We start from the raw sequence: 27,965 nt of genomic DNA on the forward strand, positions 1-27,965 counted from the left end.
AACTAAGATCCCACTGAGCCTGCATGGTGCAACTACTGAGCCCAAGCCCTCTTGCTCTGGAGCCCGCGCACTGCAGCTAGGGAGAAGCCTGTGAGCTACAAGGAAAGATCCCCCATGCCACAGCTAAGACCCCACCCGATGCAGCCAAAAATGAATAAATAAAAAGAAGGTACAAAGAAATAGCCAACTGGGAAAAGATGAAAAATAACGAGCTAAGACCCTTAGAACATAGAAGGAGCACTTGCAAATCAATAAAAAAAAAAAAAAAAGCAGGAAAGAGCCCTAGAGAAGGAGAAGCAAAAGAAATAAACAAGTGATTGGTAAAAGAAGCAATCACGGGTGGCCAGTAAACAGGAAGAAGTCCTCAGGCTAAGAACCAGAGGTTTGAAAACTCAAACAGCATCTCAGTGACAACATCTACTGGTCTGATAGGGATATGCTCAAGGGGGCAGGGGTAAGCCTCTCTCCCACTGCTACGGGGTGGATTTGAAAATGCAGGCAGTTTGATATCTGCCCCCCTCATTGGCCTTTGTTGCCACCCCCACTGCACAGGGTGCAAAAACTGAGGACTAGAGAGGGCAATGGGCTCCACTGGGGTCACACAGTGAGAGGAGACAGGGAAGCCGGCCCCAAACTCAGCTGCTGTGGGTCCCTCCACTCCTTGGACCTCTAAACACCTTGTGGCATCAGGACCAGGTCTCTCAGACTCTGGCCCAAAACTTGGAGTGGGCAGCCAAGGGGGCACCCCGATACCGTGACCGACTGGGGTTTTTGAATCAGAGTCCTAATTGCGTGACCTTGAGCAAGTGCCAGGCTTTCAGAGCCTCAGTTTCCTCATCTGAGAAATGGGGATAGTAATTACAGTAATGCGTTTCTGTGTGCAGCAAGAAAGGCGATACATGTAAAAGCCGTGAGACAGAGCCTGGGACATTGTGAGCGCTCAGTAGATGGAAACTGGCCTGCAGCTGTTCCCCCTCCCTCTCCCCTCCAGCACGTGGGCTGGAAACTCTTAGTCTGCCCCACAGCTGTGTTCCAAAGTGCTGGACGCTGTCCTCTCAGGAGACAGGGCGGATCTTCCCCACCCCTGTGTCTCCGTCCCCCAGGCATCAGCTGCCAGCTGGCTTCCCGCCTCATCACAGCGGGGAGTGGAAAAAAACCCCAGCCAAGGGGAGACTGTAGTCCTGCTGGCTGTGTGACCTGGAGACAAGTCAGTGCGGCTCTCTGGACCTCTGTCCTGAGCTGAAGACAGGAGGTAAGGAGATGACAAAGAGTGATATCTGAGTTCACCTCTCCCTTGTGCACCAATCATGTGTGGTGATTTCAAATACATTTGTACACCCATCAGCTCTGCTAAGCCAGCAAGTGTGGACTGGGGTGATTTTAGCTCCATTTGACAGATGGGGAAACTGAGGCCAGGGAGGAGAGGCTATACATCTCTCTCTGCAGGAGAGAAGAAAGGTGGAGATAAGGGAACAAGGAAGGAGAGAGCTGCTGAAAATGAAAGAAAAAGGCAGGAGAAAAGGAGCAAGAGATAGACAAAGACAGGGAGACACAGTCACAGAGAGACAGAGACTGAAAGAGAGGCTGAGACTCAGAAAGCTGTAATAGGAGAGTCCCAGACACACTGCTGTGTCTTCAATTGTGTCTGGCCCCGAAACTCACGCATCAGAGTCCTATTGTTCTTGTTGTTCAGTTGCTAAGTCATGTCCAACTCTTGTGACCCTGTGGACTGTAACCCGCCAGGCTCCTCTGTCCCTGTGATCTCCCAAGCTAGAATACTGGAGTGGGTTGCCATTTCCTCCTCCAAGGAATCTTCCCGACCCGGGGATCGAACATGTGTCTCCTGCATTGGCAGGCGGATCCTTTACCACTGAGCCACCAGGGAAGTTCCTGCTGGAGTCCTAACCCCTCTCCAAACTCCAAGACACTTGGAGACAGGGTCTTTGCAGAGGTGATCAAGTTATAAATGAGGTCATTGGAGCGGGCTCTAATCAATAAGGCTGGTGTTCTCATAAAGAGGAAATCTGGACACAGGAATACAGAGGGTAGATGATGTGAAGATAGGGGGAAGGTGCCTGTCTGTAAGCCAAGGCCTCACAAGAAACCCACCCTGTCAACACCTTGATCTCTGGCTTCCAGCCTCCAGAACCGAGACAATACATTTCTGTTGTTTGGGCCTCCCCAGTCTGTGGCACTTTGCTATGGCAGCCCAGGCACACTGACGGACTTAAACACAGAAGCAGACAGACCGTGGGAAGGGCCATGAGGGGCTCTGGGTGCTTTGGAGACCAGGGCGAAGATGGGGGGCCTGACTCCTCAGAGACACCATCCCTTTCCCCTCATGGGCTGCACCGAGACCTCAGTTGCCTGGGCAATGGGACGCTTCCCTCTGGAGGAACTAGGGTCTGCCATCCCCATGCCTTCTTCCTCCCATCCCCTCCCTCATCAGCAGACTCCAGGTATTCTGGGGCCACCCCCGCCCCCACTCTGAACCAGGGCTATTTTTTAAAAAAAATTGAGGGGCTACAACCTGAGACATGCAGGACCCTAGTTCCCCTACCAGGGATCAAACCTGTACCCCTTGTGCTGGAAGGCAGAGTCTGAACCACTGGACTGCTGAGGAAGCCCCTGAGCCAGGGGTATTTTTAGCTGATGTTCCTTGGCTATGCACCTCCGCAGCGAGGTCAGCCTTGAGTACCCCATTCCCTCCCAACCACACCACCCTGTCCCACCACCTCCCTAGTGCTTCCTTCTCTCTCCAGCAACTGTGTTTATTTACTCATTTGCAGGCTTTATGTCCGGCAGTTCAGACCCCATTTGTCTTGTCAGGCTCTGTGAACATGCACCCATAGTACATATTTAGAGAATTGACGCTGAGCAATAAAAACTGAGCAACCCCCAGCTTGCCCTGAAACAGCCGTTTTCAAAAATTTCATCAGTGACTGAGAAATTCATTTCACCTGGCGACCCATGAAACGCATGTAGAAACCATGCAAAAGGTTCCTGGAGCAATTCTTACTAAGTATGACACATGCCAATATTTTCTATTCTGTTCTCTTCATTTGGTTCTATTCAGTTCTATTCCATCCTGTTCTCAGAAAATTTTGGTTACAACCTTCTGACTTCATAATCCACTAGTGGGTTTCAATGATACAGCCCTGGAGAGAAGGTTCTCGAATTCTTGCTGCAAAGGCACCTGGGACTTTTCTGCTTCTGTCCCCTCTCACATTTACTCCAACTTGTTTTCTACTTTCATCATCCTAGGGCCCTCCACCCCTGCCAGAGCCAGGTTGTGATCTACAAGGAGCCACATGAATACCCATCAGTGATACCCAGATGGGTGAATCCCTTCCGCAATGTTTCCCCAAAATGCTCTCCCGAACCTCCTCCAGTCTCCTCCCTGTGGGCACTGGGATGCTGGAGAGGAATGATCTGGAGGGGAAGGGGGAGAGGAAGGGAGGGCTAGGCGGGGAAGAGGCAGCTGCTGTAGTCCTTCCGGTGGAAAATCACAGCTCCCCTGCCCCCCATACCAACCCACCTCCGTGATAACATTAGTAGTCCTGGGTGCCACTGAAGGACCATCTCAATATAAGCTCTATGATCAGGCACACAGCTCCCACTTGACAGATGATGAAACTGAGGCTCAGTGAAGGAGAGGGACTTGCCCCAGATCTCATAGCTCGGAAGTGGCTGTCGAGAGGGGATCAGAACCCAAGCAGCCAGATTCTCAAAAGGTCAGAAGCCAGAGAGATTCAGAAAGTGAAAGAAAGTGTTAATTGCTCAGTTGCGCCTGACTCTTTGTGACCCCGTTGACTGTAGCCTGCCATGCTCCTCTGTCCATGGGATTCTCCAGGCAAGAATACTGGAGTGGATAACCATTCCCTTCTCCAGGGGATCTTCCCGACCCAGGGATTGAAACTGGCTCTTCTGCATTGCAGGCAGACTCTTCACCGTCTGAGCCACCAGGGAAGCCCAGAAAGATTTTGAAGGGCAACCTAATTCAGGGCCTCTTCCCTTCCCCGGGCCTCAGTTTCTGTTGGTGAAAGGGAAGACCTGGATATGGTGACCTCAGAGGTTGTCTCCACATCTGATTTTTGCATGATACTCTCCTGGGTCACACCAGAGGGATGCAAGCAGAGTTGACTTTTGGTGCCCGTTCCTGGTTTTGGGCATCACAGCCCACACCCCACCTGCCCTTTTCCCTTCTGGTCTATCTCAAGGTCAAGGTCTGTGCTCCTCTCTCCCATTCCAACTCTTTCAGTGTCTGGTCCTCTGCTGAGATCAAGTGAATCTGGACTCCTGGGTGGGAAGCTGACAGGCTCACTGGGTCCATATCCTGGGGCATGGGTGTCTTAACCCAGGCATTTCCAAAGCTGGTATGATCTGGGTTCCCTTCCTCAGTGAAATCCTGCTGCGAAAACCAGTTCGCAAAAGAGAGTCCAGAAAGGGCTGATCTGGTTAAAATGAAAGCAGAGGCTGGCTTCTTGGCTAGCCCCCTCTCCTGCCACTATGCCATGTTCTCCCAGGGGTCCCTAAAGCCCAGCTTGAAAACCATAGTATTAGTCCCATGTAATGGTGATATTTCCGCTGTGGCCTTTAGGGCCACAAATATTTGGATAATATTGGCTTGCTTGAGCCTCCACATGAGATGGGTATGGCCTGGGGCAGGGTATGGAAACCCTCTACAACTTCAAAGACAACACAGGGCAGACTCCAGGAACCCTACAGGTTTGAATTTCAATCCCTGCCCTCCACTCGGGTGGCCCTCAGAAAGTATCATACCTCTCCCAGCCTCTGCCTCTCCATCTGTAATAGGGACATGGTGGAATGGGAGGCTGCTGCTGCTGGGAGGGTAATAAATGAGATGGTGCAGAAAATGAATTTAGTAAATAGCAGACATGGACTATACACCATTATGGCTTCCCAGGTGGCTCAGTGGTAAAGAACCCGCCTGCCAGTGCAGGAGATGCAGGTTTGATCCCTGGGACGGGAAGATCCCCTGGAAGAGGAAATGGCAACCCACTCCAGTATTCTTGCCTGGAAAATTCCATGGACAGCGGAGCTTGGCAGGCTGCAGTCCATGGGGTCGCAGAGCCGGACACGAATGAGCGACTGAGCCACGCGTGCACACACACCAGTGTAGCTGCTGCTATGGCTCCATCACTTGTGAAATGCACGATCTGGGATGTGTTACTAACTCTCCCCATGCTGCAAATTGTTCGTTATCTGTAAATTGGGGCTGTTATCTGTAAATTGGGTCTGATGATGCTCCCTCCCTCATAGGGTCCTCATGCCTGCAGATAAATGAGCGTTAAGGTGCTTAGTTAACTCTTAGCACAAAGTGAATACTTAATAGACACTAGGTAGTACTTATGATTTTTATAATTACTGTAATTCTTTGCTCCTAGCCCCGGTGGGCCGCCACCCTTGCGCCCAGGGCCCGGCTTACCCCGGCGGGATGGAGGCGCGTGCGCTCACGCTGGTGACGCGCTGGGGCCCGGGCCGGTTGAGGTTGTTCTGCCCCGCGGTGGGCACGCCACCGGGGGCGCTCGGGCTCCGCGGGGGCGCGCCGGGGGGCTGCGCGGGCTCGGCTGGGCCGGCGGCGGGCGCGGCCCAGAGCGCGGCGCCGGCGAAGGTGGCGCTGGGGCGCACGGCGAGCGTGCCCGCTGGTCCTCCCGGAGGCGGCTGGGACGGCGGGGGCGCGGGGGGTGCCTTGCGGCGCTGCGAGGCCAGGATGGCGTTGGAAGCGGCGCGCGTGCTGTTGACCAGCAGGCACTGCTGGCACGAGCAGGGCTGGCCCGAGCTGGCGCCCACAGGCCACGACTGCGACTTGGGGATGGAGCCGACGGTGAGCGGGTAGGCGAGGTCCAGGCGGCGGCGCAGGCGGCGGCGCCGACGCGTCTGGCGGTTCATCTGTGACATGCTGTTGAAGTAAATGAGGTAGCAGAAGCCGAGCGACGAGAGGTCGAGCCACGGGTGCTGCTTCTCGTAGGCGTTCTGGATGGTGATGCAGATGTCCATGTCGTAGGCCGTCCACGCGCCGCCGTCGTTCTCCCATTCCCACACGATGCCCTTGCCCGGCGCCGACGACGGGTCGTAGAAGTTGCGCCGCACTGGCCGCATGGTGCCTGTGCTCACAAGGGGAACGGGAATCAGGACCCGAGGGCGGTGAACCTCCGCGGCCGGGCGGGGGCGGGGTCGAGGTCGGGGTTGTGGGGTGGTCAGGACCGGCCAGAGGGGCGAGAGACGACACGGGGGGCGGGGGTCAGTATACGGGCAGGAGCGAGCTTGAAGGTCAGCGCAACATGGGTTGGGGCCGGCGGAGCGCAGGGTGGGGGCGGAAGGCAAGGAAGTGGGGTGTCAAGACAGCACGGGGATGCCAGTCAGCGAGGCGGGTAGGGGAGGCAAGTGGCCCCCACCTCTCAGGGGTCGACACAGGCACTGAAACAGTGGCCATCACAGGCTGGGGTGGGGGGGGCGAAGGGGGCGGGGAAGAAGGGCGGAGCCGGTGTGGGATCTGTTGAGACCAGGAGGGGCTGGGAAGCAGAGTCGGCGCCTGGGATGAGGGCAGGGATCAACAGAGGCCACCACCGTGCAGACAGCAATGGCCCTTCTTTCCTTCATCCGTCCACTCACTCAGTCATCAGTCCATCCATTCGTTGATTACTTCAAGCACAAGTTCATTTAAACATTTGTTCATTCCTTTATTCATGTCTTGGTTCACACATTCATGTATTCCTCAGTTCATTCGTTCAATAATTCTTTCATTAGCCCAGTCACCCATGCCTGCCGCCATTCATGCCTGCATTTATTCTCCCAACATTATCCACGACTTCAGTCATTCCTTCACTTACCACCATCCTATGTAAAAATGTGCACCACCTCTACATACTGTCTTTCCCCTCTATATACCTTCTTTCCCCTCTCCTTCCCTGCTTGGGTTTTCTCCATCTGGTATACTTTATATTTCACACATTTATCTTGTTTTCTGTCTGTCTCTTTCCACTAGAATGCCATTGCCACAAGGCAAGGACTTTGTTTTATTCACTGCTGTATCCCCAGTGCCTGCTCACAGTAGGTGTTCACTAGATAGTTGCTGAATGTATGAATGAATTCATTTAGTTCAGACATTGATTCATTCGGGATTTGGTTATTTTATTCAGTCATACCTTTTTGCTATCCATTCCTTCATCCACTTATTTATTCCTTGTTTCCATACATCTGTTTATTTGTTCCTTCTTTTAACAAACACACTACCTGTCTGCCCTGTGGAGAGTTCCATGCTGAGAGGTCATTCAAAATGAACATAACCATATGATAACCTCAGCCAGGTGAGTATTTGCACCCCCATTTAAAAAACAGAGGCCCTGAAGTTTGGCTCCCAACCATTGCTCCATGTTTCCCAGTTCTAGATGCTTCCTGAGAGCAAGGCTCCATGGACACTGGGTTCGGCAGAGATGACCAATGTCCAGGCAGCAGGACTTCTCAGTGCCTTTAGCCTGCTCTGTGCCTTGGGGCCAGTGTGGAGAGATTCTTTTGCATGGTTCACGTGGCACACTGGCAGGAAGGCTGCACCCTTGACTGCTCCTCAACTGTGGGCAAGTCCCTTTAGTCTCACTAAGTCTTGGTGGCCCCATCTCGAAAATAAAGGTGATACTAACCCATAAGCCATCCCTCCCCTCTCACACCAGGCTGTTGGGGGGATTCAGTGAGAATAGCCACAGAGCACAGGGTCTGAGTAGGGCACCAGGGCTGGGAGGCAGACAGACCTCATTTCAAATCCCAGCTGCCTAACTTTCCAGCTCTGTGTCTGTGGTCAGGTGATGCAATCACTCTGGACCTCAGTTTTCAATTCTCTAAAATGGGCACAAGGAGACCTTCCTTATGAGGGTCTTAAAAGAATCCATCAAGACAAATACTGTCTGTACTCTGATGATTCCAGTATCCTCTCTCCTGAAAGCCAGGCTTGTGTATCCAGCAGTTCCCTCAGCAGCTTCCCATACAGGTTCAACAGGTTTCTCAAACTCAACTCTGCCATAGCACAGCTGTGACCTTCCTTACTAACCCTAACCCCAAACCTGTTCCTCCTGAAATCTTCCTTGTTCCAGTTAAGCAACTCCATCTTTCCAGCTGCTCAAGCCCCAAACCCCCAATCTTTGGACCTACCCCTGAATTCTCATGTCACACCCCATGCCCAACCTATTAGTAAAATCCTGTCATCTCTGTCTTCAAATACATCCCACACCTGACCACTTCCCCCTCTCCCCAGCACACCAAATCTATCTGGTGTAAGTCACTATGTCCCTCCTGCCTGGACCATGGCAGTAGACTCATGACTGTTCTCCACTTCTGTCCTTACCTTCTGTAGGATCTGTTCCCTACACCACAGCCAGAGGCATCTCATTCAAGTCAGATCACATTCTTCTTTGGCTCAAAACTCTCCCATGGTTCCCTGCTTACTTGGAGTCAAAGTCAAAGTCCTGGCCATGATCTACAAAGCACCGCATCGTCTACAAGCCCCTACAAGATCCCAAGGATCTACAAAGCTCCCCCTCACTCACTCCCTGGTCCCTGTGCTGCTCCTCAATGACCTGAAGCAATGCCCAACCTCAGGGCCTTTGCATATACTGTCTCCTCCACCTGGAATATGACCTCACCACTTCCACACATTCTTATGGTTTCCTCCCTCTTTTCTTTTAGGTCTCTGTTTGAACATCACCTCTTTGCAAAGACTACCCTTCCGTTGCCCTCCCACTGCCATCTTTTTCCCTTTCTCAGTTTTTCTTCGTGGCACTGAGTGCTACCTGCATGATACATTGATCTACAGACTTGCTTTACTCTCTGTCTCACCCCTGAGGTGAGGGATCCTGCCTGCTTTACTCCCTGCCTAGCACAGTGCCTGGCACGCAGTGGGGCCTCCCTACCTTGAGGGTGTTTCTACTGTTAACTGGCACTGTTAACCCTGTTAACCCCAGGGTACCTGGCCCTGGAATCTGCAGCTGGATGGATGAGGGCCTATCATAGTCCATCCCGAGGACCCCCTCCTCCCCTAGCCTTGCTCAGGCTTCTCCCTTCTGGCACAGATTATACCCGACCTTCAGTGGGTCCCTACCCAGGGCTGGAAAGGCTTCTCTGCTCTCTCCGCTGTTTGCATCCCAAGGGCTACAGACGACCCCTGGCCCTTTCCAAGTGCCCAAAGAGCTGGGGCAGTCGAGGCAAATAAGAGGGGCGTGGTGGGCATGGGGTCCCCAGGCTCCTATAACATCCAGTCAATTGCATGACAATATCCCCCCTGGGCCTCCAGGGCAGCCTCTTTCTCCTGTCTGCTTTATCATTTTAATTGAGTGTGCACAAATTGATTTTTTTCCTTGACAATGGGTAGGGCTGTGAGGGGATTAGTTAGAGGGAAAATCCGGGATCCTGCTCTGGCTCTGCTCCTGAGGCCTGGTCTTCCCCTCTCAGAGCCTCTGTTTCCCCATCTGCAAAATGAGGGTTCGTGATAGATGATCTTCAGGTCTGATGGGCCTCCCAGTAAGGGTTAAGGCGCTGTGTTACTTGGAAGGTGTAACCCCTGGATGGGAAGGGAAGGGAATGGGTGGGAACTTGCCATATTTAAGCACCTCTGTGTGCCAGGTCTTGAGCTGGGTTGGGCGGGATCAGGGGCGGAAGATGCAGAGTGAAGTGGGTTGAGAGAAACAACTCAGAAGTCTCACAAGCCATGTGCAAATTCTGGCTCCACATTTAGCCTCAGTGTCCTCATCTGTCAAATAGGGGTATTAATACCTAGCCTCCAAGGAATTACTATGGGGCAAAATAAGATAATGCATACCATAGGTGCTTGGCAGAGAGCTTGGCTACAGTAAGTCCTTGATGAATGTTAGCTAAGATGCCGTTATTATTATTTACTTTACCACATTCACCCTTTCCCACCCCTTGGTCACTTGGTAAACTCCTATTCACCCAACAAAACCCTCTACATGCCCACCTCCTCCAGGAATTGCTTTTCCATTCTGCTGTTACAGCTAGCACATGCTGTTTTTTATCGCGTGTCTATCCTTACACTGTCAATAAGCTAGTTGTTTTTGTTCTTAATCTCTCTCACTGGCTGATGACTTTCAGGAGGACAAGGATTTGGTCACATCTATGTTTTTGTTCCCAGCACTAGGCACAAGGCATGTCAAAGGATGCGTCTTCAACTGAAACAAGCAACCTACTTGGCACAGGTCAGGGCTCAGAGGGAGTGGGAAAGGGGAGGAGCTGGTCTTGATGGAGAGGGAGTGCGGACGTGGAGGGCAGGAGCCAAAGTGCACACGGGGTCCCGGGAAAGGCGGGGGACAGAGTTCCAAAGGTCGGCGTTGGCCAGCTCTGCAACAAAGGACTCCGGGAGCTTCTCTCAGCCAGGTCAGGACCAGCCAGCCCAAGCATCCCTCTCTCCAGGGCTCTATTTACCAGGTATCGATTTTCCTGCCTGTTTACTGGTAGTTATTAAAGGCTGTGTCCCTGGAGTCCTTTTCAAACGAGATCAGAACCTGGCGAGCTGGAGTAATTAGGGCAGCTGCCGTTCACTCAGCCCGGCCCCACACCCCGCAGCGCCCAGTGCTGCCTGCCTGTCCATCTACCTCCCCAGCTCCCACTGGCCTTGGACCAGGCCGAGGGGCGGGGGGTGCCAGCTGGTTCCCTGGGGACCTGCCTGGGCCACGATCTTGAGATGTGCAAGGGAGCAACCGTGGAAACACTCTTTCTCCTCCCTAGTGGCCTTGGCCTGATTTTCGGCCAGAACAATGGGTCTAAGATGAGAGGCTGGAGGTTCTTCAGCCTGGGAGACGGGAAGGGCCTCAGACTAGTGGGCTGGATGCACAGCTGATCTTTCTGACATCCACCAGCTCTGCTGGGTCCACTCCCCCTTCTCCAGCCTCCTGGGCACCCAGCTGTGCCGGTCACCAGGGTGTGTGTCCCCACGGTGGTGAGGAACCTGTGTCAAGCACGTACTATTTCTGGGCCGGTTTCTGTGTCTGCTTTTGTTCTCCGTCCCCCTACACCCCCTCCTTCGTTTCTCAGGAATGTTTGGTTGAAAAATTCCAATCTTGTTCCAGCTGAACTGAGAGGAAAGGGGCTTTGGCCAAATGTCAGCTGGAGGATTGCAGGAGCTGGGCCCCCGGAGACGGGGTGTGGGGGCGGCTGCGGTCACTGCAGCCAGTGACCAGTTCGTGCCTGGGACAGAGACAACCAAAGAGAGATGGAGACACGGGAGGAAGCAAGAGAGAGGGAGAGAGAGGCTGGGAGAAACATACACGCACCGAGGGCCGAGATCAAAATGGGACGTGCTGAGGTAGATGCAGGAGGGTTGGGGACAAAGAGACACAATGAAACAGAATCCTGAAGCCTAGAGACAGATGCAGTCATGGAGAGTCAGGGAGAAGCAGAGAGCCAGGCCAAGAGACAGGGAGGAGCGGAGAGGGGAGGCTGTGGGGGTAGCCAGCAGCTACAGCCATAACAATAAAGCGAACATGGACTGAGTCCCCACTGTGTGCCAGAGGCTGTGTTCAACACCTTCCTTGCACTAACTCATTTTATCCCCATCTGGTTCCTTCCAGGGAAGAACTAGAATTATTCCTGTTTTACAGAACACAATTGAGATCCCAGAGAAGTGAAATCTTGGGAGACTTGGGGAATGATGCCTTATTCATGAAGTAAAGGAAAAGCCAGGTTAGACTGGTTCTAGGACCCGTTTAACTCAGCCAAGTGACAGTCCAGTTTAGGATAGCTCCAGCGACGGGAACCCACTGCCTCAGTTTGCGCTCAGTTGTTTCGCCATCGTGAGAAGTTTCTGCCTGGAGAACGTGGTCCCGATCTGACCCCCCTGCCTGAAGGTGTGTGGGTGTCTCAGCCCCCAGATTTTTGTCGTTAAGAAAAAGCTGACTCTGTGGGTGGGGGGAAGGTTCTGAGCCCTCCTGTCTGCCCCTCTAGCCTCCAAAGGGTTCTACTCTGGGCTGGGCCAGTCCCAAGGCCCAGCAGTGAACCCCTCCCTCTGGGGGTGGCTTCCCGGAGGGAAGTGACCTCAGTTTAGGGGCACCCAGACCCTGACGGGAAGAGGGGGCCTGTGGGAGGCAGTCATGGGACATCCTGTCAGGTGGGGGGGGAGTCCCACTGCCGCCTGAGGTCTGTGACAGAGTGGGGGGTGGGGGGCAGCGGGTTAAGCATGAGTTCAACACCCAGTGGATGCTGGGCCTGATGAGATACTTCACTGAATCCTCCACCAACCCAGAAGTCACCATAGTAACATTCACGCTCGGAGAACACACTTTTGTGGCCAGGCTCATAACTCATTTAATCCTCACAATGGCCCTGTGAGGTACGGATATTACCATCCCAGTTAATTTTATTTATTTACAAAAAAATTTTGTTTTGGCCGAGCCCCACAGCTTGCAGGATCTTAGTTCCCTGACCAGGGATTGAACCCCGGCTAATGAAAGTCGCAAGTCCTAACCACTGGAACACCAGGAAATTCACCATCCCATTTTAGAGGTGAGGAAACAGAGGGCACAGAGAGGGTTAGGAACACCCCTGAGGTCATCTGCAAGGAAGTGATCCAGTTGGAACCCACCCCAGGTTGCTCGACTCCAGCAGTCCCCTTCACTGCCCTACTCTTACCAGCCCGTGTTCCAGGGGAGGAGACTGAGGCATGGAGGTTTTCACAGCTAGTAAGGGACATAGCTGACGTTCAGACCCAAGTTGTTATACGGCCTTCTGGAATAGTAGCCGTCTCCCTGATGCCTCAGCTGATTATCTGAGTGGCTGGCCAACTCCCTGACATCGACAGCAAGAGTCATCCTGCTTTACTGAGCTCCAGCTACTGTGCTAAGAGCTGATGCGTACTGATCAGCCTTTGAAAGAGCCCGAGAGGTTTTGTGCACTGTAGTTAGTGCCATTTGGCAGATGGGGAAACTGAGGCTCCTTGGGAAAATTTGGAGGTCCACCTGGGGGTGGTGGCCATGCTGGGATTCAAACTGCAGTCTGTGCACCCGGGGCAACTCCCCCTCCCGCCCTGTGATCAATAATCCTGCCGTGTTCTGTTTCCCTCCAAACTCTCCCAGGGGACTTGTCAACTGAGCTGCGGCCCATTAGTGGTTTCTGCACATTTGAAGCTGGCCCAGTCTCCCCAGGCTCTGTGGGCAGGGGAGGGGAGGGGGTCTCCAGCCCTGCCTGGAGGTGGCTGAAGGGCTGTGGGGCATTTGGAGAGGCTACCACCCTTAAATTGGTTTCAAAAGGCCCTCCCTCCGGAGGCTGCTGGCAGCTGCAAACTGGCTGTGCCCACTTTATGAGCTGTGTGAGTGGCTTCCCGGTTACATGGCTTGCAACACACTTGGGTTCAGGACCCCCTGGCATAGCAGCAGCAGCTGAGAGAGGGAAATGAGGGGGCAGGAAAAGAGAAGGAGCAGAGAGTCTTCTGTCTCCAGGAGCGCTCAGTGCAGTTGGGCCACTGCCCTGACCCTTCCAAGCCTCTACTTTCTCATCTGTGAAATTGACATCCTCCTCATCCTGACGGTAAACATTCACAGAAGACCTAGTATGTGCCAGGTACTGTGCTAAGTGTTTTACATGTTAATGCTTAATCCACATAACACTCTACAGAACAGGTACCACTATTATCATTGCCTTGCACAAATGCCAAACAGAGAGGTGAAGTAATTTACCCCAAATCACACATGTAAGCTATTAAGCTGGGATTCAACCCAGCCAGATTTGAACTTCTCCCCACTTCCATCGCCACCACCCTAGTCCAAGCCACCATGACTGCTTGCCTAGCCGACTGCAGCAGCCTCTGTCCTGTGTCCCAGTCTGCACCCTTCACACCCTGTAAGGCATACTCTCGCCCAAGGCAGCCAGAGGATCTTTCACAAACTCAAGTCTGACCACATCACTCCTCTGATTTACACCCATCAATAGCTCCCTAGTGCCCTTCAGAATGAATCAGTCTAAGTGCGTTAGCTCATCTTTGAAGCCCAGCTGTCTACACAGCCTCATACCCTAATAGCACCAAACTTCTAGTTATTCCCTGAACACAACATGCATGGATCTGCCTCTGTGTGTTTGCCTGTGCTGTTACCTCTGCCTGAAATGTCATTCCACCCTCACCACCCCGTGTCCCTCTCTGGGTTCCTGCACACTTGTCAGGGTTCAGCTCAACCACCGTCCTCTTAAAATCTGCCATCCTCAGGGAGAATCACTACTTCCTTGGGACTCACACAGTGCCGTGCACCTGCAGAACTGCCATTGAAGCACAGAGCACAAGCTCTAAATGTTGAGGCCTCTGTTCTCCCCAGCCCGGAAGCCTCTCAAAGGTTGGGGAGGGGGAGCTTTCAGCCACCCTAGCATCCTTCCATAGCCAGGAGCACAGGGAGGTGGGCACTTGGAAAATGCTAGCTAAATGAATGAATGAATGAGTGAATGAATGAACAAATACACACAAGTGAACCCACCTGAGTATTACAGATGACTAGGCCAGAGATTGCAAAGTGGAGGGTGACTGTGACTTTGTTTGGTCACCACACTATTTACATCTTCTAAGTATAATGACCAGGCATTTAAAAATTGGGGTGGGGACTTCCCTGGTAGTCCAATGGCCAAGACTCCACTCTCCCAATGTGGGGGCCCGGGTGTGATCCCTGATCAGGGAACTGGATCCTACCTGCCATGGCTGGGAGTTCAAATGCCGCAGCTAAAAGATCCCACATGCCACAACCAAGACCCAGCACAGCCAAATAAATAAACATTAAAAAAAAAAAAAAATGAGGTGGACTCACCCAAGTCTGGATTTCAGAAAAATCCCCAAATATCCAAAGAGGCAGCGATAAACATTGACTTTCTTGGCGATCGTTAGCAGAAGCTGAGTCACAGTCACCCTATCGTGTTTTCAACTACTTATTGAGCACCTACTGTGTACCAGGCACTAAAGAACAACCGTTAAACACCACTGCCTTCCCAGCTACTGCACAAACTTCTGTTGGCTGCCGCAGCCCTGGAAGCATCTGAATTCTCAGCGTCTTTTCTAGATGGGGAAATTGGGTCCCAGAAAGAGAAAGGGACTTGGTTCAAATCACCTACAACGTAGAGGTAGATCTTGACCCCTGGCTCCTCACCTCTTATTTTCACAGTCCCAGGTGACTAACACTTTGGCATAAATGAACCTTTGTTCCCTAGAAGAGAGGAACCTGGGGAGGGCTCCATGTATCTTGACCCCTGGCTCCTCGCCTCTTATTTTCACAGTCCCAGGTGACTAACACTTTGGCATAAATGAACCTTTGTTCCCTAGAAGAGAGGAACCTGGGGAGGGCTCCATGTCGGTGCCGTTTCGGGTGGACCCTATGCGTCGTCCAGTGTGCTCTGCTTGCAGTCAGTTGGCTGGAGAGGTGACAAAGGCTCTGTGGTGGTGGGGCTCAGCTTGTCATCAGCAGAAGAGGTGGCTACGCTAAGGCTGCTGGCAGCACTGTCCTGGCCGCCAGCGCCGCCTCCTTTGATTGCCTCCTCCTTTGTTCTGCATTTCAGGGCATTCAGCTCTAGGGCCCAGTGCCAGACTCCCTCCCATAGCCCATCACCCGCCCGCCACTACCGTCTGGGCAGGTGGAAGCGGCAGCCTGGAGCAACTCCAGAGGGATAACGGGAGGAGCCCAGAGAGAGAGGCACTTGGCTAGAGTGGCAGAGCCAGGATGCAGCTACACAGGACCTGGGGGAGACTCAGCCTCCAGCCTGGCTGCTCCTGGGGCCCCCAAATCAAGAACACCCCCACATCCCGACCTCCTCAGTGTCTAGCCTCCTGTACCAGGCCCATCACTCCTACCAAAATAGAAGGGCTCTGAGAGCAGCGATTTGCATGTGTCCTGCTCACGGCTGCCTCCTTAGTGCCTAGGACAGTGTCTGGCCCATAGTAGGTGCTCATTAAGTTCCTGCTGAATGAACAAATTAATACTGGTCAAAATCTCACGAGATGGGCACTGTTGTTGGGCCCATATTACAGAAGAGGAAACCGAGACTCATGCAGATAGTGTGGTTTACTCAAAGTCACAAGCCAGCATCACTTCCCCTCCTTACCCCACCCCTACAATTACCAGAGAGCTGTGAAGAAGGGAATTTAGAGCCCGGACCTCACCAGCAAGGTTCCCTGAGGCAGCCACTTCCAGACTGGGGGCCTCATGCTCTCAGCTGGTATCAGCCAAGGGTAGCTGGGGGCTGGTGGGGTGCCTGCGTCGACTGGGAGCCTGAGTGGGTTCATTGGGGTGGGGGGTGACGACTGTCTTGGGACCTGGAGGTTGTCCTGGGGTGGCTACTGCTTTGTGTGATATAGGAGTGAGAGGGAGGCCCAGGGAGACACAGATATGAGGGGGAGCCTGGGAGGGCCCCAGGCACCCTCCATACCCTGGGGAGGGAGCTAAGGATCCCACTGCCCACAGCCTGAATGGGCAGCTCCCGTGTGACCAGTCATCACCTCCCCATCCTAGCCCCTTCTCATTATCCTCCTATCACATCTTCCATCACCTCCTCTTTAGAACCTCATGCCTCCCCCTTCACTCCTTATCACCTCCTTCACCACCCACCATCACAGTCTGCATGGCATTCCTATTGCTTTCCCTCCATGACCGCTGCTATAACCCTCCCCATCACAGTCCCCTTTATCACACCCTCCCCACCCCACCCCACCCTACCATTAATAGCTCCAATCATAGCCCCATCACCTCCCTGTCCTCTCCCCGCCCCCATGGCTCTCATCACCTTCCTATCACATCTCCTATTCCAGCCGCCACACTTCCCCAGCACAGCTTCCATCACCTCCCTCATCTCTAGGTCAGACTCTACAGCTCCCTTGGACTGATGAGGATGTGGGGTGGGGGGAGGTTGGGAGAGAACAGGAAAGGACAGAGAGGGGAGCAGCAGGGGCAGGGCACATGAGAGGAAAGAGAAGATGCTACCAGGAGGACGTGACCCAGCATCTCTCACCCCCACTCCCCACAGGAGTGGTCCAGCCATGGGTGGTGCTGTCCAAGGTGCTGGGGCAATCAGGCCTAGCGCAGGGCGGGCACTGCAGGCCACCCGGATCTGAATCTCTGATCCATGTCTTCCTAGCTTGGGCAGGTGGCTCTCCACCCTCTGAGCCTCACCTTGGCTGTGTATAAAGTGGGCTGATGCCTGCTGGCTGGGAGGAGGGAGCCCAGCCAGACTGTGGGGAAGGGCCTGCGTCAGCCCCTGCCCAGCCGGCTTCACCTCTGGCCTCTGAGGGCCTGTGATTAATGAGGCTGGTCTTGAAGTGTGGCTCTGGGTCCCCTGGGGCCTGGCTGCTAAAGGGTAACAGCTGGTGGCCCAGTCATGCCCAGTGGGACTCAAGAGGCCTCCCTTCCCCTCCCTGCCTCTCCAGGCTTCTGTCACTGCCTCCCTCTCCCACTCAGGCCTGCCTGGGTTGCCTCCAGCCAGAAGTGTTCCTCAAACCATACGGACTCTTGGAGAACTCCTCCTCCAGGAAGTCCTCCCTCTCAGAGGCCCCAGGCACACACTGTCCATATCATCTGGTCAGGCAACCTGTACCTCTCCTATGAGGTATTTAAATCTTTTTCCTACTTGAATATGAGTACTATGTGCAAAATAATATTCTCTGTGATTTTACCTACATTATCTCATTCAATCCTCACGATAATAATCCTCTCAGGAAGGGACTATTCTTATTCTCATTTTGCAGAATAGGAATCTGAGGCTCAGAGAGGTTAAGGGGCTAGCCCATGGTCACACAGCCAGCAAAGGGCCAAGCTGGAATCCAGATCTATATCTAAATCCGAGAGTTTGGCTGCCATCCCCATGATATGTACCTGCCTTTGTCTTGGCTAGACTCTGAAACCCATTTGGCAGGGGTCTTATCCATCTGAGTTCCAAGGAACCGGCCCAGGGCCTGGTACTGAGTAGGCACTAGTGATTATCAAATAAAAGTGTGGTACCCGAAGAGACTCCAGGAGCCAGACAAGCAGCCGGAAGCAAAAAGATGGATCCGTCAGGGTGGAGATGCAGGCAGCGCAACAGGTGGTGGTGGAAGATACCCCTTGTATGAATCAGCTGGAGCTGCACCCACCAGGGGACAGACCCCCTCCCAATCCAAACACAGATCATCCTTCCTGCCCCTAGTGTCAGGCCCAGCCCCCCTAGGGGCCCTCCAGGTTGTCTGGGAGAAGGTCCCAAGAGGTTCTGTAACTGGGGAGCTGGGCCCCGGAGGCCTCTGAGGTTGCACAAGGCTGTTCCTACTTTGGCACAGAATCTGGCAACAAGCCCCAGCAGAGTGCTCAAGGGAGGGGGGGAGGCGACTCTCTTGGCAGGCTTGTTGAATGTAACCTTAGTCTCCATCCTTGAAACCTGTCTGAGAAACCTGGTTCCAGAGGAGTGATCAACTGTGTGACCTTGGGCAAGTCACGCACCCTCTCTGGGCCTCTCTCTCAGAGGATATGATGACTTGCCTAAGGGTCTAAATTCTGGAGGTGCTTTCCCTGGTGACAGCTGCTCCTCTCTCTGGGTGGCACCACCTGATCTGCGACAGCCTCAGTGTGTCTTCAGACAGGATGTTCCATTCAGGGCTCCCGGGCTGAGTGGAGCGCCGGCTACCCAGAGAAGGGATTGAGGTTGGCTTGGGAGATGCTGAAACCAGGCGCCACCTGTCACTCCAGCCTGACAGCTTGGGAGTGCCAGGCACAGCCGTCCTCTGAGCTGTGGGGACAGCAGTTGTGGATGGTCCCCAGGCTGGCCTCCCCCTGCCTCAGCTGTCCCATCTGCAGAATGGGCAGAAGGCGGCCAGGAGTGCCCCCAGCAGCAGAGGGAGAAGAGAATGGTTGTCACCCATCAGTTCATCACTACTCCTGCCCCTACTCCCAGCCACACGAGCTCAGAGAGAAATCTGGAAATGGCCTGGGGAGTGGTTAGCTCAGATCTCTGTCCTGTGCAGGGACTGAGTGGAGGATCCAGGGTCTGGGTGAAGCCCTCAGTGGTGGCCACCTACCTCCACAGCAGGGGGGAAGTGGCTCTCAGCAGGTGACCTCTCACGGGGGACAGGAGGCGGTTCCCATATCTTTCTCCCACTGCTGGTGGGAGCCAATACCTTCCTCTGAGAACCCCTGGCTCCTGGACCCAGCTCCACCACCGGCTGCTCTGCCCACCTGGGCCAACCCCTCTGCCTTGGTTTTCCCATTTGTGAAATCCTGGTTTGGTCGGCTCAAGACAAAGGAAGACCAGGAAAGCTATGGGGGACCAGTGCCATGCTGGCCCATTATCATCCACATCGCAGCAGACGTGCCTGTGAAAGGAACACCAGGGTCACGGCATCCCTGCCACATGGGTTCCAGACCTGTGGGGCTTCAAAGGGAAACTCACCCACCGTGGCGAGTGATGAAAACAGCCCAGCCGGGGAGAGGTGACGGGGCACCGGCTGAGCAAACAGCAGCCCCCATGGGACCAGGGCTGGCCCTTCCCCTGTGGTCCAAGCCTGACACCTGGGCTTTCTTTCTGCTGGCAGCATGACAGGCTTATAGACAGGGCATTTGGGTGTCAGTGATGTACAGGCGGGTCAGCGCTGTGTGTATGCACACACACGTACACCTCGGCACACGCCAGGAGGCGAGTATTTCATACAGGCCACACTGAGCATGCCATGGCATCTGCACTGTCCTACACCATGGGCAGGCTAAGAATATATTAGGAGTAGGTAAACCGCAGCCCACTGGTCCAATCCACTGGCTGCCTGCTTTTGCACAGCTTATGAGCTGAGCAGTTTTTAAATTTTCAAATGGTTGGTGGATGGGGGTCGGAGGGGGGAGAGAAAGGAGAAGAATGTGTCATGACCTGTGAAAATGATATGAAATTCAAATTTCAGTGGCTGCAACTAGTTTTATTAAGACACAGACCCATTCATTCATTTGCATACTGTCTGGCTGCTTTCAAACTACAGTGACAGAGTCAGGCTACAGCAACAGTTACGATGGAGACTGTAGGGTCCACAGAGGCTAACCTGTTTCTATCTGAGCTTATCAGAGAGTCTGTGGTGCCAATGTCAGTGTCACTGGGGCATGCCGCTACCTCCCACAAAAACTTAAAGTTCTGCTGCAATGAATTTGTCAAGAATCTTACAATTAGAAAATCTAGGGGACTTCCCTGGTGGTTTAGTGGCTAAGTTTCTGCGATCCCAATGCAGAGGGCCCGGGCTCAATCCCTGGTCAGGGAACCAGATCCCACATGCCGTAAAGAAAAGACCCCGCATGACAACGAAGATCAAAGATGCTGTGTGCCACAACTAAGACCCAGAGCAGCCAAGTAAATAAATAAAAATAGATATTAAAAAGAGAAAAATCTAAACAGAGGCTGTATTCATTTCAGTACATACATGTGAGCTTTGGGTTTTACAACTTTACAAGGTTTTGTGTGTGTGTGTGCCTCAATTTCAAGATTTAGGATCTCCTACTCATCTCTCAGGCATCTGTAGTGTTCAATATATGCTGGATATATGGTGGGTAATCAGTTAGTTAAAGTCTGTGGGATAAAATAAGGTGTGTGATTCTCTCCACCAACTCAACAACCGTGCTGGCAAAATGATACTCTTGTGCATCTCATGGATGTGGAAACTGAGGTCTGGGGAGGTGACAACAGCTGCTCGAGGCTCTTCCCTGAATCATGAAGGGTGAGGACTAGATGTCCTCCCTTGATTTTGTATTGCTCCTGGGAGAAGTGGGCAAGCACATTATAACACTCCTGGTGGGAGACATCTTGCCCCTCCCTCTAGCAGTTATCCGGGCATCCTAGGTCTCCTGCTGGCCCCAGAGGTCTCCAGGCTTTCCTCCCTCGCTGAGGGGTCTTGGCAGGCTCCCAGGAGCCTGTGGAGGGCTGAGTGGTTTTTTTTTTTCTCTTTTCCGGCAAACAGGGGGCAGGTGTGGAGTGAGCAGCTCCTGGAGGGGGCAGTGGGAACATGACTGACGCTGAACTTCTGGGGGATGCAGCGAGGCTGACCCATAAAAAGAATGCCACTGAGAGTAAGGGGCCCCCTGAAAGGGGGAATGGAGGGAGTTTGGGGAGTTGGGAGCCCAAGTGAGGGTGTGGGAAGAGAAAAGGGGCCCAGAACAGAGGTGCAGGGATCACAGGCAAAGTGGCCAACTTGGCAGCCTCGAGTGGGGCGATTCCAGCTTCTGAGGACCACCTGTCAGGCCCTGGAAAACCCTCCTCATGCCCAGCACTAGCTCTGAACCTACAGAACGCCTTGTCAGATCCCTGCCCTCCACCAGAGATGGCTCTGGAATAAACCAGAGAAAATGGGGCAGGGGATGCCCAGCAATTCTTTATCAGGGACTCTGCCACTCTGGAAGGATTGGCACGAGGGCTCGATGCTGACTTCTTCTACCCTCAGGATAAAATCCAAAGCCCCTTTCACGGCTATCCAGGGCTGTATGTCCAATCCCTGCTCGAACTTCATCTTTTATTTTTGTTTTAAAAAAAGGTTTTTATTTTGTATTGGGGTGTAGCCAGTTAACAACACTGTGATGGTTTCAGGTGGACAACAAAGGGGCTTAGCCATACGTACACAGGTATTCATTCTTCCGCAGTCCAACCTTATCTCGTACCACCTCCCCTCATCCACTGCACTCCAAATGCAATGGGTTTGAACGTACCCTGCTCCTTCCTGCCACAGGGCCTTTGCACTGGCTGTTCCCTCTGTTGGGAAGCTGTCTCCCTCAGACATTCTTTAGATTTCTAGTCAAACCTGACTTCCTTGGATGAGCCTTCTGTGACCACTACTCGACCAAGATTATTCCTTGTTCTGAGACCTGCAACTGATTATCTGTGTGGTTAATGTGTTCCCTTGCTTGCTGACTACACAGGGATCTCCTGCATAGGTCCTCCACAAATAGACCTCTACTAAGGAGCTTGGCTGTCTTTCTTTTTGGTTATGCCACGCAGCTTGCAGGAATTGAATCCAAGACATGGCAGTGAAAGCTCTGAGTCCTAACCATTGGACTTCCCTGACCCTGGCGGTCTTGCTCCTTACAGTATTCTATCGCTCAGCATGGGGGTCTGACACACAGGAGATTGGTAAGTCAATGATGGCATGAATGAACAATTGGTACCACCAGTGACCGCTGCCAATTCCCAAAGTTTGGGGACACAGATGTACGGAAAAGTCACAACAAACCATTTGTCATGAATTCACCTACTTCCACACGTGGGGACCACCCAGTAGGCACCAAGCGATGTTCCAGAGTAGAGTTAGCCGCTTGAACTCTCTTCGATGGGGGCAGTGTTCTGGACCTATGCTGTCTAGTATAGTAGCCACGAGACACCTGTGGCTACTGAGCATGTGGAGGTGGCTAGTGGGACTGAGGAACTAAATTTTAAATTTGATTTAATTTTAATTAAATTTCAATAGCCACAAGGGCTTAGTGGCTACCATATTGGACAGTATAGCTCTAGGGAGATGGAACGTGTTCTATTATCCCCAAGGCTGTTACATGCAGTTTTGTCATCTAGGGAGTCATTGTAACTCCCTCAAACCTCCATCAGTGGATCCCTGAGTGTGATCATGTAAAGGATTCTTGGCAGCTTCCAAGAGGCAGGACCTTGCCATCCCCCACTGCCCACCAAGCTTGTCATACAGACCACCAGGCAACAATGACTCAGGCAGGTCTCCACAGTGATGGCGAACAGAAATGATGTTTTCAATTACATCCTCGTTTTTATCACCATCACCACCTATCACACCAAGACTGCTATCAGCCTCATTCTCTCCACCATGACCACCCCATTACATCGCTCCCAAGACCACCACCAACACAATAATCACTACTACCACCAGTTTCACAATCAACATGACCACTGACATCGCCACCAACACTATTTCCTCCATCATTACCACCCCTCCACCATCAACACCACCAACCCCCCTCAACTGCCCCCATCGTTGCAACCACCACATCACCCCAACAACACCAGCCCTCAGAGCCAATATAAGATTCTGGTTAAGAGTTTCAGCTCTGGAGACCCATTGTCTGGGCTTAGATCTCAGCTCTGAGTTTAAATCACTCAGCTTCTGTGAGACTCAGTTTCTTCATCTGTAAAATGGGACAGCTACTCCTACCAGGACTACCATGAACATGATAGTAAGACTGGCCATAGTGGTTGAAAAAATATCAATTGAGGAAGTGCAGGAAAAGCCCTTTCATTCTGATGATTGAACGCTAATGATCTTCTAGGCTCTGGGCTCAGTGAGCACAGTATTATCTAATCCTCACACAGCTGTGAGAGACACTGACCCATTCCGTTTTGCAGAGGGGGAACTTGAGGCTCAGAGAAGCGCTATAACTCGTCCGCAGCCCTACATAAGAGGCTGGATTGGAACCCAGGTCTTCAACTGGACTAGGCTAGCCTGACCCGTTTAGGGGGAGGGGGTTGGAGCAGCAGGTGGGCCTTCCCTGGTTCTGGGTTCCCTCCTCAGGGAGACTGGGGGCATTTCAGCATCTTGCCACGATGGTGATGGTGGCGGTGGTGGGGAGGGGAGGGCTGTGAGTCCACTCACCTGTGTCCTGGCGAAACTGGTGCATGGACTGAAGGTCGATGATGTAGGGCACCAGCTGGGCGTCCACTTGTCCCAGGACCACGGAGCCCCGGGCATCCTCCTTGAGCACGTTCTCAATGTGGTGGCACACCGTGGCCGTGTAGGGCCGCCAGCGGCTGTGTTCATTCAGCCACTCCCACACCACCACCCGGGCCACGTTCTGCGGTGGGAAGCCCAGCCCGTTCACCGGCATCATCACTCCCTGGCCTGGCCGTGACATGGCCGCTGCCGCCCAAGGGGCCAGGACCCCCTTCTTCCCCGCCCAGCTCCTCCTGGGCCTGGGAGCCGGCGGTGGGGATGGAGGGGAGCTTCTTCTCGCCCCAGGGAGGGCAGCAAGGACTGTCCGGCCTCCTTTGTGTCCTTCCGGCCCCTCTCAGGCCCGCAGGCCTCAGTTAAAGGAGTGTCGGGGGCTCGGGGTGGGGTGGGGGGAATGTTCCAGGCTCCAGGATCCCTTCCCCTCCGAACTGTCTCAGGATAGGTGTGTTCTGGCAAGTGTCTTTCTTAGGAAGGGGAAAACGGTGCTCTCAATCCCTGGGTTCCCTCCAGGCTCAGACGAGGGAGTGAGGCAGCCGCCTCTACTCTAGCTCCGGGCTCTTTCCTGCTGGTCCCCCCCACCACCACCCCGTTCTTCCTGGCCGCGGCAGGGCCTGTCACCCCCGGAGGAGGCCGGGCCCCAGCCTCCCGTCTCTGCAGCGCCCTGGCCGGCCCTCTGCGCTCGCAGACCCTGCGCCTGGCTCCAGAGGGGCTGCTGGCCTTGTCTCAGGTCCGCCCCCCCACGCCCCCCGACGGCTCCCGCTGAAGGGGGCGTCCCTGTCCCCGTTGTCCCCACCCCCCAGGTCCACGGCGTCCTGGAAGGCCCGGGTGGCTCGAAGAACGCACGGGGGAGGGGTGCGGCGGCTACTCCCGGCCCCCTGATCTGGGCTGCGGCTCCCGAGCTGGGCTGGGGGACGAGGGGGGCGGGGGCCCGTGGGCACGCCCCACCCCACTCGCGCTCGCCACCTGCCAGGAGACAAGAAGGGGAGGGAGAGGGCCCTTTAAGACCGGAGCGCGGCACCCCCTCCCCCCTTCCCCGGGAGAGCGATGGGCTGAGAACAATGGGGAACCGATGGGGGGGGCGGGCAGAGATGGGGGCTAAAGGGGGTCGCCCGGTCGCGCTCCCTTGAGACAGGCCTCAAGGGAGGGCTGGGGCTGGGGGCGCGATTTTCCAAGACCCCTCGCCTGCGGCGCCCCCTCCTCAGCAACCTGAGCGCTCCCCTCTCCCGGGGCCCGCTCCTCCCGGCAGAGGGATACGGGATGCGCCGGGAGGTGCCAGGATGCGCGGCGCTGCAGGCGCGGCCCAGGGCCCCTCAGGGGTCGCGTCACCGAGCAGGCGAAGCCGGGAGCTGGATCGCCTATGCCTCCCGCCCTGCGGGTAACAACCCTCCTTCCTCAGGTCAGACCTCCCCAAAGCGCGCGCGGGCCTCCCGAAGGAGCCGGGGGTGGGGTCCCTGGGCACCCCGCGCTCTCACCACCTCTGCCCGGTTCTGCCTCCTTCTCCGGCTCAGGCTTCAGCACCGCTGCCTCCTGGGCTCCCCCCGGAGTGGGAGGGAGCCGCGGTCCCGCCTCCGCGCCCTTTCCCTCCCAGGCCGCGCGGAGGGGCGCTGGGCTTTCCGCGCGCGGACAGACTACCCAGCCGACCGACGGACGCGTGAGCCGGCTGCCGGACGCCGGGATCCCGCGGGTGGGAGGCGGCCGTCGCCGAGCTCATGGGAGGGAGGGGAGGGGGCGGAGAAGGAGGAAGGGGAGGAGACAGATCGCGGCCCTAAGCACCGCCGGCGCTGACACGCGAGTCCCCGGGCGCCCCATATCCTGGGCTAGGCCCACCTGGGATCCCCCGAGGCTCCCTGACCTCAGCAGGATTCAGGCCATGGAGTGGGGTGTCCATTGGATGACCTGCTTGAATCTGAGTCATTTTTACGTTCCAGTTGCCCAGTCCAGGGTCTGGTACACAATAGATGCTCAATAAATGTTCGAACGAATGGATTAGGATCCAGAAGTTGTTTACAGAAAGATCTTAAAGAGTTCTAGGGTAGGCTTCTTTTCTCCTTCCACTCTTCTGGGGGAGGGGAGTGAGGAGGGGCTGGCAGAGGGAATCATGAAATCTGAAATGTACATGTGGGCCCACTGAGGCCCAGAGAGGGTAAGAAATAAGCCCAGGATCACACAGCAGCTTAGAGCAATGCTCAGACACTACTCAGAGCTGATTCTCCTCTCAGTACCCAATTAGCCAGACCAGAGCCAGCTTCCCCCAAGACAACTAACCTGCTCCAGGTAAGTGGGGGTAGCAAGAACATCTTGCCTCCAGGAGTGTGGGGGGATCTAGGCCAGGAGGCAGAGACTTCGAAGGAAGGTAAGGGTAGGCCCTCTGTCGTCTCATTCAGGGATGCCTGCCAACAACAGGTGCTCAATAGATGCTAGGCGAGGGCAGGCTGGATGGACAGGGAGGCAGGTGGTGGCAGCAGCTCAAGTGTTAATGGGAGGGCCAGCTCTCCCTTGTCCAGCAAGCTGGATGCAACTGAGAACACATCATCTGGGCGCTGGGGGGAAGGGGGGTGGGGATGGACCACTCGAGAGGCCTGCGGGTGTTTAGATTAGGGAAGAGGAAGGATGCGTCCGGGAACTCCAGCCTGGGTGGCAGACGGGGGTCAGCGGCCTGTTTGGGAGCCTGCCCAGAGCAGCCCACTCTCCTCTTCCTCTCCAGGGCAGATGGTGATAAACTAGGCAAGGTCAAAGGCAGATGGCTCAGGGGAGCTTTCCCAGAAGGAACTCTGGTTCTCCAGCCAGCCAGAGTGACCTACCCCCCAACCCCCGCCAGCTCCCCAAGGCCCTGCTATCTCCTGCTGTCCAGTGCTTGAGGGGCTTTTCCAGACTGGATCATGATTCTGTTTGCTTGTGCCTCTGCAGACTAAAGACAGAGGCTGTGTTTGAGGGCAGAGCCAGCTCTGAGGTGCTACTGTGCCAATGGGATGGCTGAGCTCTGGAGTTTTAGCCTAGGGTCCACTGATGGCTCTCCTGTCCTCCTATTACAGACTTACATGTCTGTGCATTTTTTTTTTTCTAGAAGGGCTCTGGCTTTCTGCAGATTCTTCTCAAGGGAGGCTGTGACCCAAAAGATTTAGAGCTGATGCCGAACAACCTTATGTTACAGAAGGAGGTCTGGGGACCTCAGGATGGAGAAGAAGCTGGCTCAAGGTCACCTGGAAATTTAGCAGCAAGTTGGAAAGAAGGACTCAAGACTCCAGACTGTACGATGCTATTTAACATCTGACTAAAGGTCACCTCCTCCGAGAAGCCTTCCCTGAACTCATCCCATCTTCCTCTGTGTTCCATCACATATACCTTGACAGGATACCCTTTATCGCAACAAACCACTTCAGTGGAATCTGTCCCTGCTAGAGTGAGACATCCTTGAGATAAGGGACTGCATCTTATTCACCCTCGTGTGGTATGGCTGGTGTTTATTACATAAGCATTGTTGTTTATTGAGTGTCTATTATGTGCCAAGGTGCTTACATAATGCTCACTCCCCTTCATGATTGTCCTACAAGGTAGGTAATATTGTCTTCATTTTACAGATGGAAAAAAAAAAATCTCCTGGAGCTCAAAGCGGCTTGTCCAAGTTCCCCCAGGGAGTGAGTGGCAGAGCTGGGATTTGAATCCAAAATGCTTTTGCACCTCCTACACCACCAGTGCTGCCGTGGTGTTTGTTCAGCATCCAGCTGAGGGCAGCGTGGCCCTCATGGCGGCCCTCTCAACTGGGCTGTGGAGCAGCTGGAAGTACAGAGCCCAGCTCCCCCACCATCCTGGGAGAAAGAAATTGCAAAGAGGGGGAAAGAATTTGACCTTCATGGAGCTCACAATCCACTGGGGAGATGGCTCAGACACCAGTGGAGGAGCCGCTAGGACAAACGCAGTCCATCACAAACTCTTTTTAAAATGTATTGTGTGTAGGAATGCCACCCCTCATAGAAGAATCCCAGGATTTTCCCTTCCATGTGTTTTTGTCTTGCTTCCTTGCAGCCATGATACTAGCTGAGGTCATCAATGCAAGGAGATGAAAGAATATGATTCTGTCACTTTTCTAGATCTTTGAGTGATATGTCAAATTTGAGGCTAATCACACTTATTTAACCTGTGAGTTTTGCAATGATGTTCTTGCTCTGTGATCATCAATGATTTCCAATTTGCTGATGTAGCCATGCTTCATCATCACAATAGAAATCATATAAACCTTTCAAGGAAAGTCTTCCACTACAAACAAACAATAATTAAAAGCCAGATGATGACTTCCGAGCATGGCCTAAATGAA

At 53.9% G+C, this 27,965-nt stretch overlaps 2 protein-coding genes across 16 annotated transcripts in view; one reads left to right on the forward strand and one right to left on the reverse strand.

The window, feature by feature from the left end:
- DTX1 (deltex E3 ubiquitin ligase 1) overlaps window positions 1–25,364 on the reverse strand; it is a 38,541-nt gene extending 13,177 nt beyond the window's left edge. The window contains exons 1-3 of one of the 2 annotated variants that reach the window (XM_081546396.1): window positions 25,129–25,364; window positions 23,579–24,616; window positions 5,450–6,128 (exon numbers count right to left, since the gene is read on the reverse strand). In XM_081546396.1, the coding sequence (XP_081402522.1) occupies window positions 5,450–6,128; window positions 23,579–23,837 (938 nt within the window). In that variant the 5' untranslated portion in view covers window positions 23,838–24,616; window positions 25,129–25,364. Of the gene's footprint in view, window positions 1–5,449; window positions 6,129–23,578; window positions 24,617–25,125 lie in introns of both variants that reach the window. The other variant, XM_081546395.1, reaches the window with a different exon arrangement.
- On the forward strand, window positions 5,616–27,962 carry LOC145527929 (uncharacterized). 14 transcript variants are annotated; one of them, XR_014070000.1, is made up of 5 exons: window positions 24,680–25,049; window positions 25,162–25,337; window positions 25,582–25,685; window positions 26,718–27,101; window positions 27,232–27,962. XR_014070000.1 is itself a non-coding variant. In XM_081546397.1 (4 exons), the coding sequence occupies exons 1-3, from the start codon at window positions 24,911–24,913 to the stop codon at window positions 25,915–25,917; spliced, it is 360 nt and encodes a 119-aa protein (XP_081402523.1). In that variant the 5' UTR covers window positions 24,680–24,910; the 3' UTR covers window positions 25,918–25,927; window positions 26,718–27,962. The 14 variants fall into 14 exon arrangements, 1 of the variants encoding a protein (XP_081402523.1); XR_014070001.1 differs by having other exon boundaries at window positions 26,805–27,101; XR_014070002.1 differs by lacking the exon at window positions 25,162–25,337.
- The last annotated feature ends 3 nt before the right edge of the window (window positions 27,963–27,965 follow it).

This window comes from Giraffa tippelskirchi, chromosome 11 (assembly GCF_054371585.1).
Source record: "Giraffa tippelskirchi isolate mGirTip1 chromosome 11, T2T-mGirTip1v1.2.pri, whole genome shotgun sequence".
Classification (NCBI taxonomy): Eukaryota; Metazoa; Chordata; class Mammalia; order Artiodactyla; family Giraffidae; genus Giraffa; species Giraffa tippelskirchi.

Bases quoted from the DNA above. Each gene is read 5' to 3' on its own strand.
- LOC145527929 (XM_081546397.1), top strand. From the start codon at position 24,911: ATGCGCCGGGAGGTGCCAGGATGCGCGGCGCTGCAGGCGCGGCCCAGG. The intron at 25,050-25,161 runs GTCAGACCTCCC...TCTCCGGCTCAG, and splicing joins TAACAACCCTCCTTCCTCAG to GCTTCAGCACCGCTGCCTCC. The intron at 25,338-25,872 runs GTGGGAGGCGGC...TTCTCCTCTCAG, and splicing joins CGGACGCCGGGATCCCGCGG to TACCCAATTAGCCAGACCAG.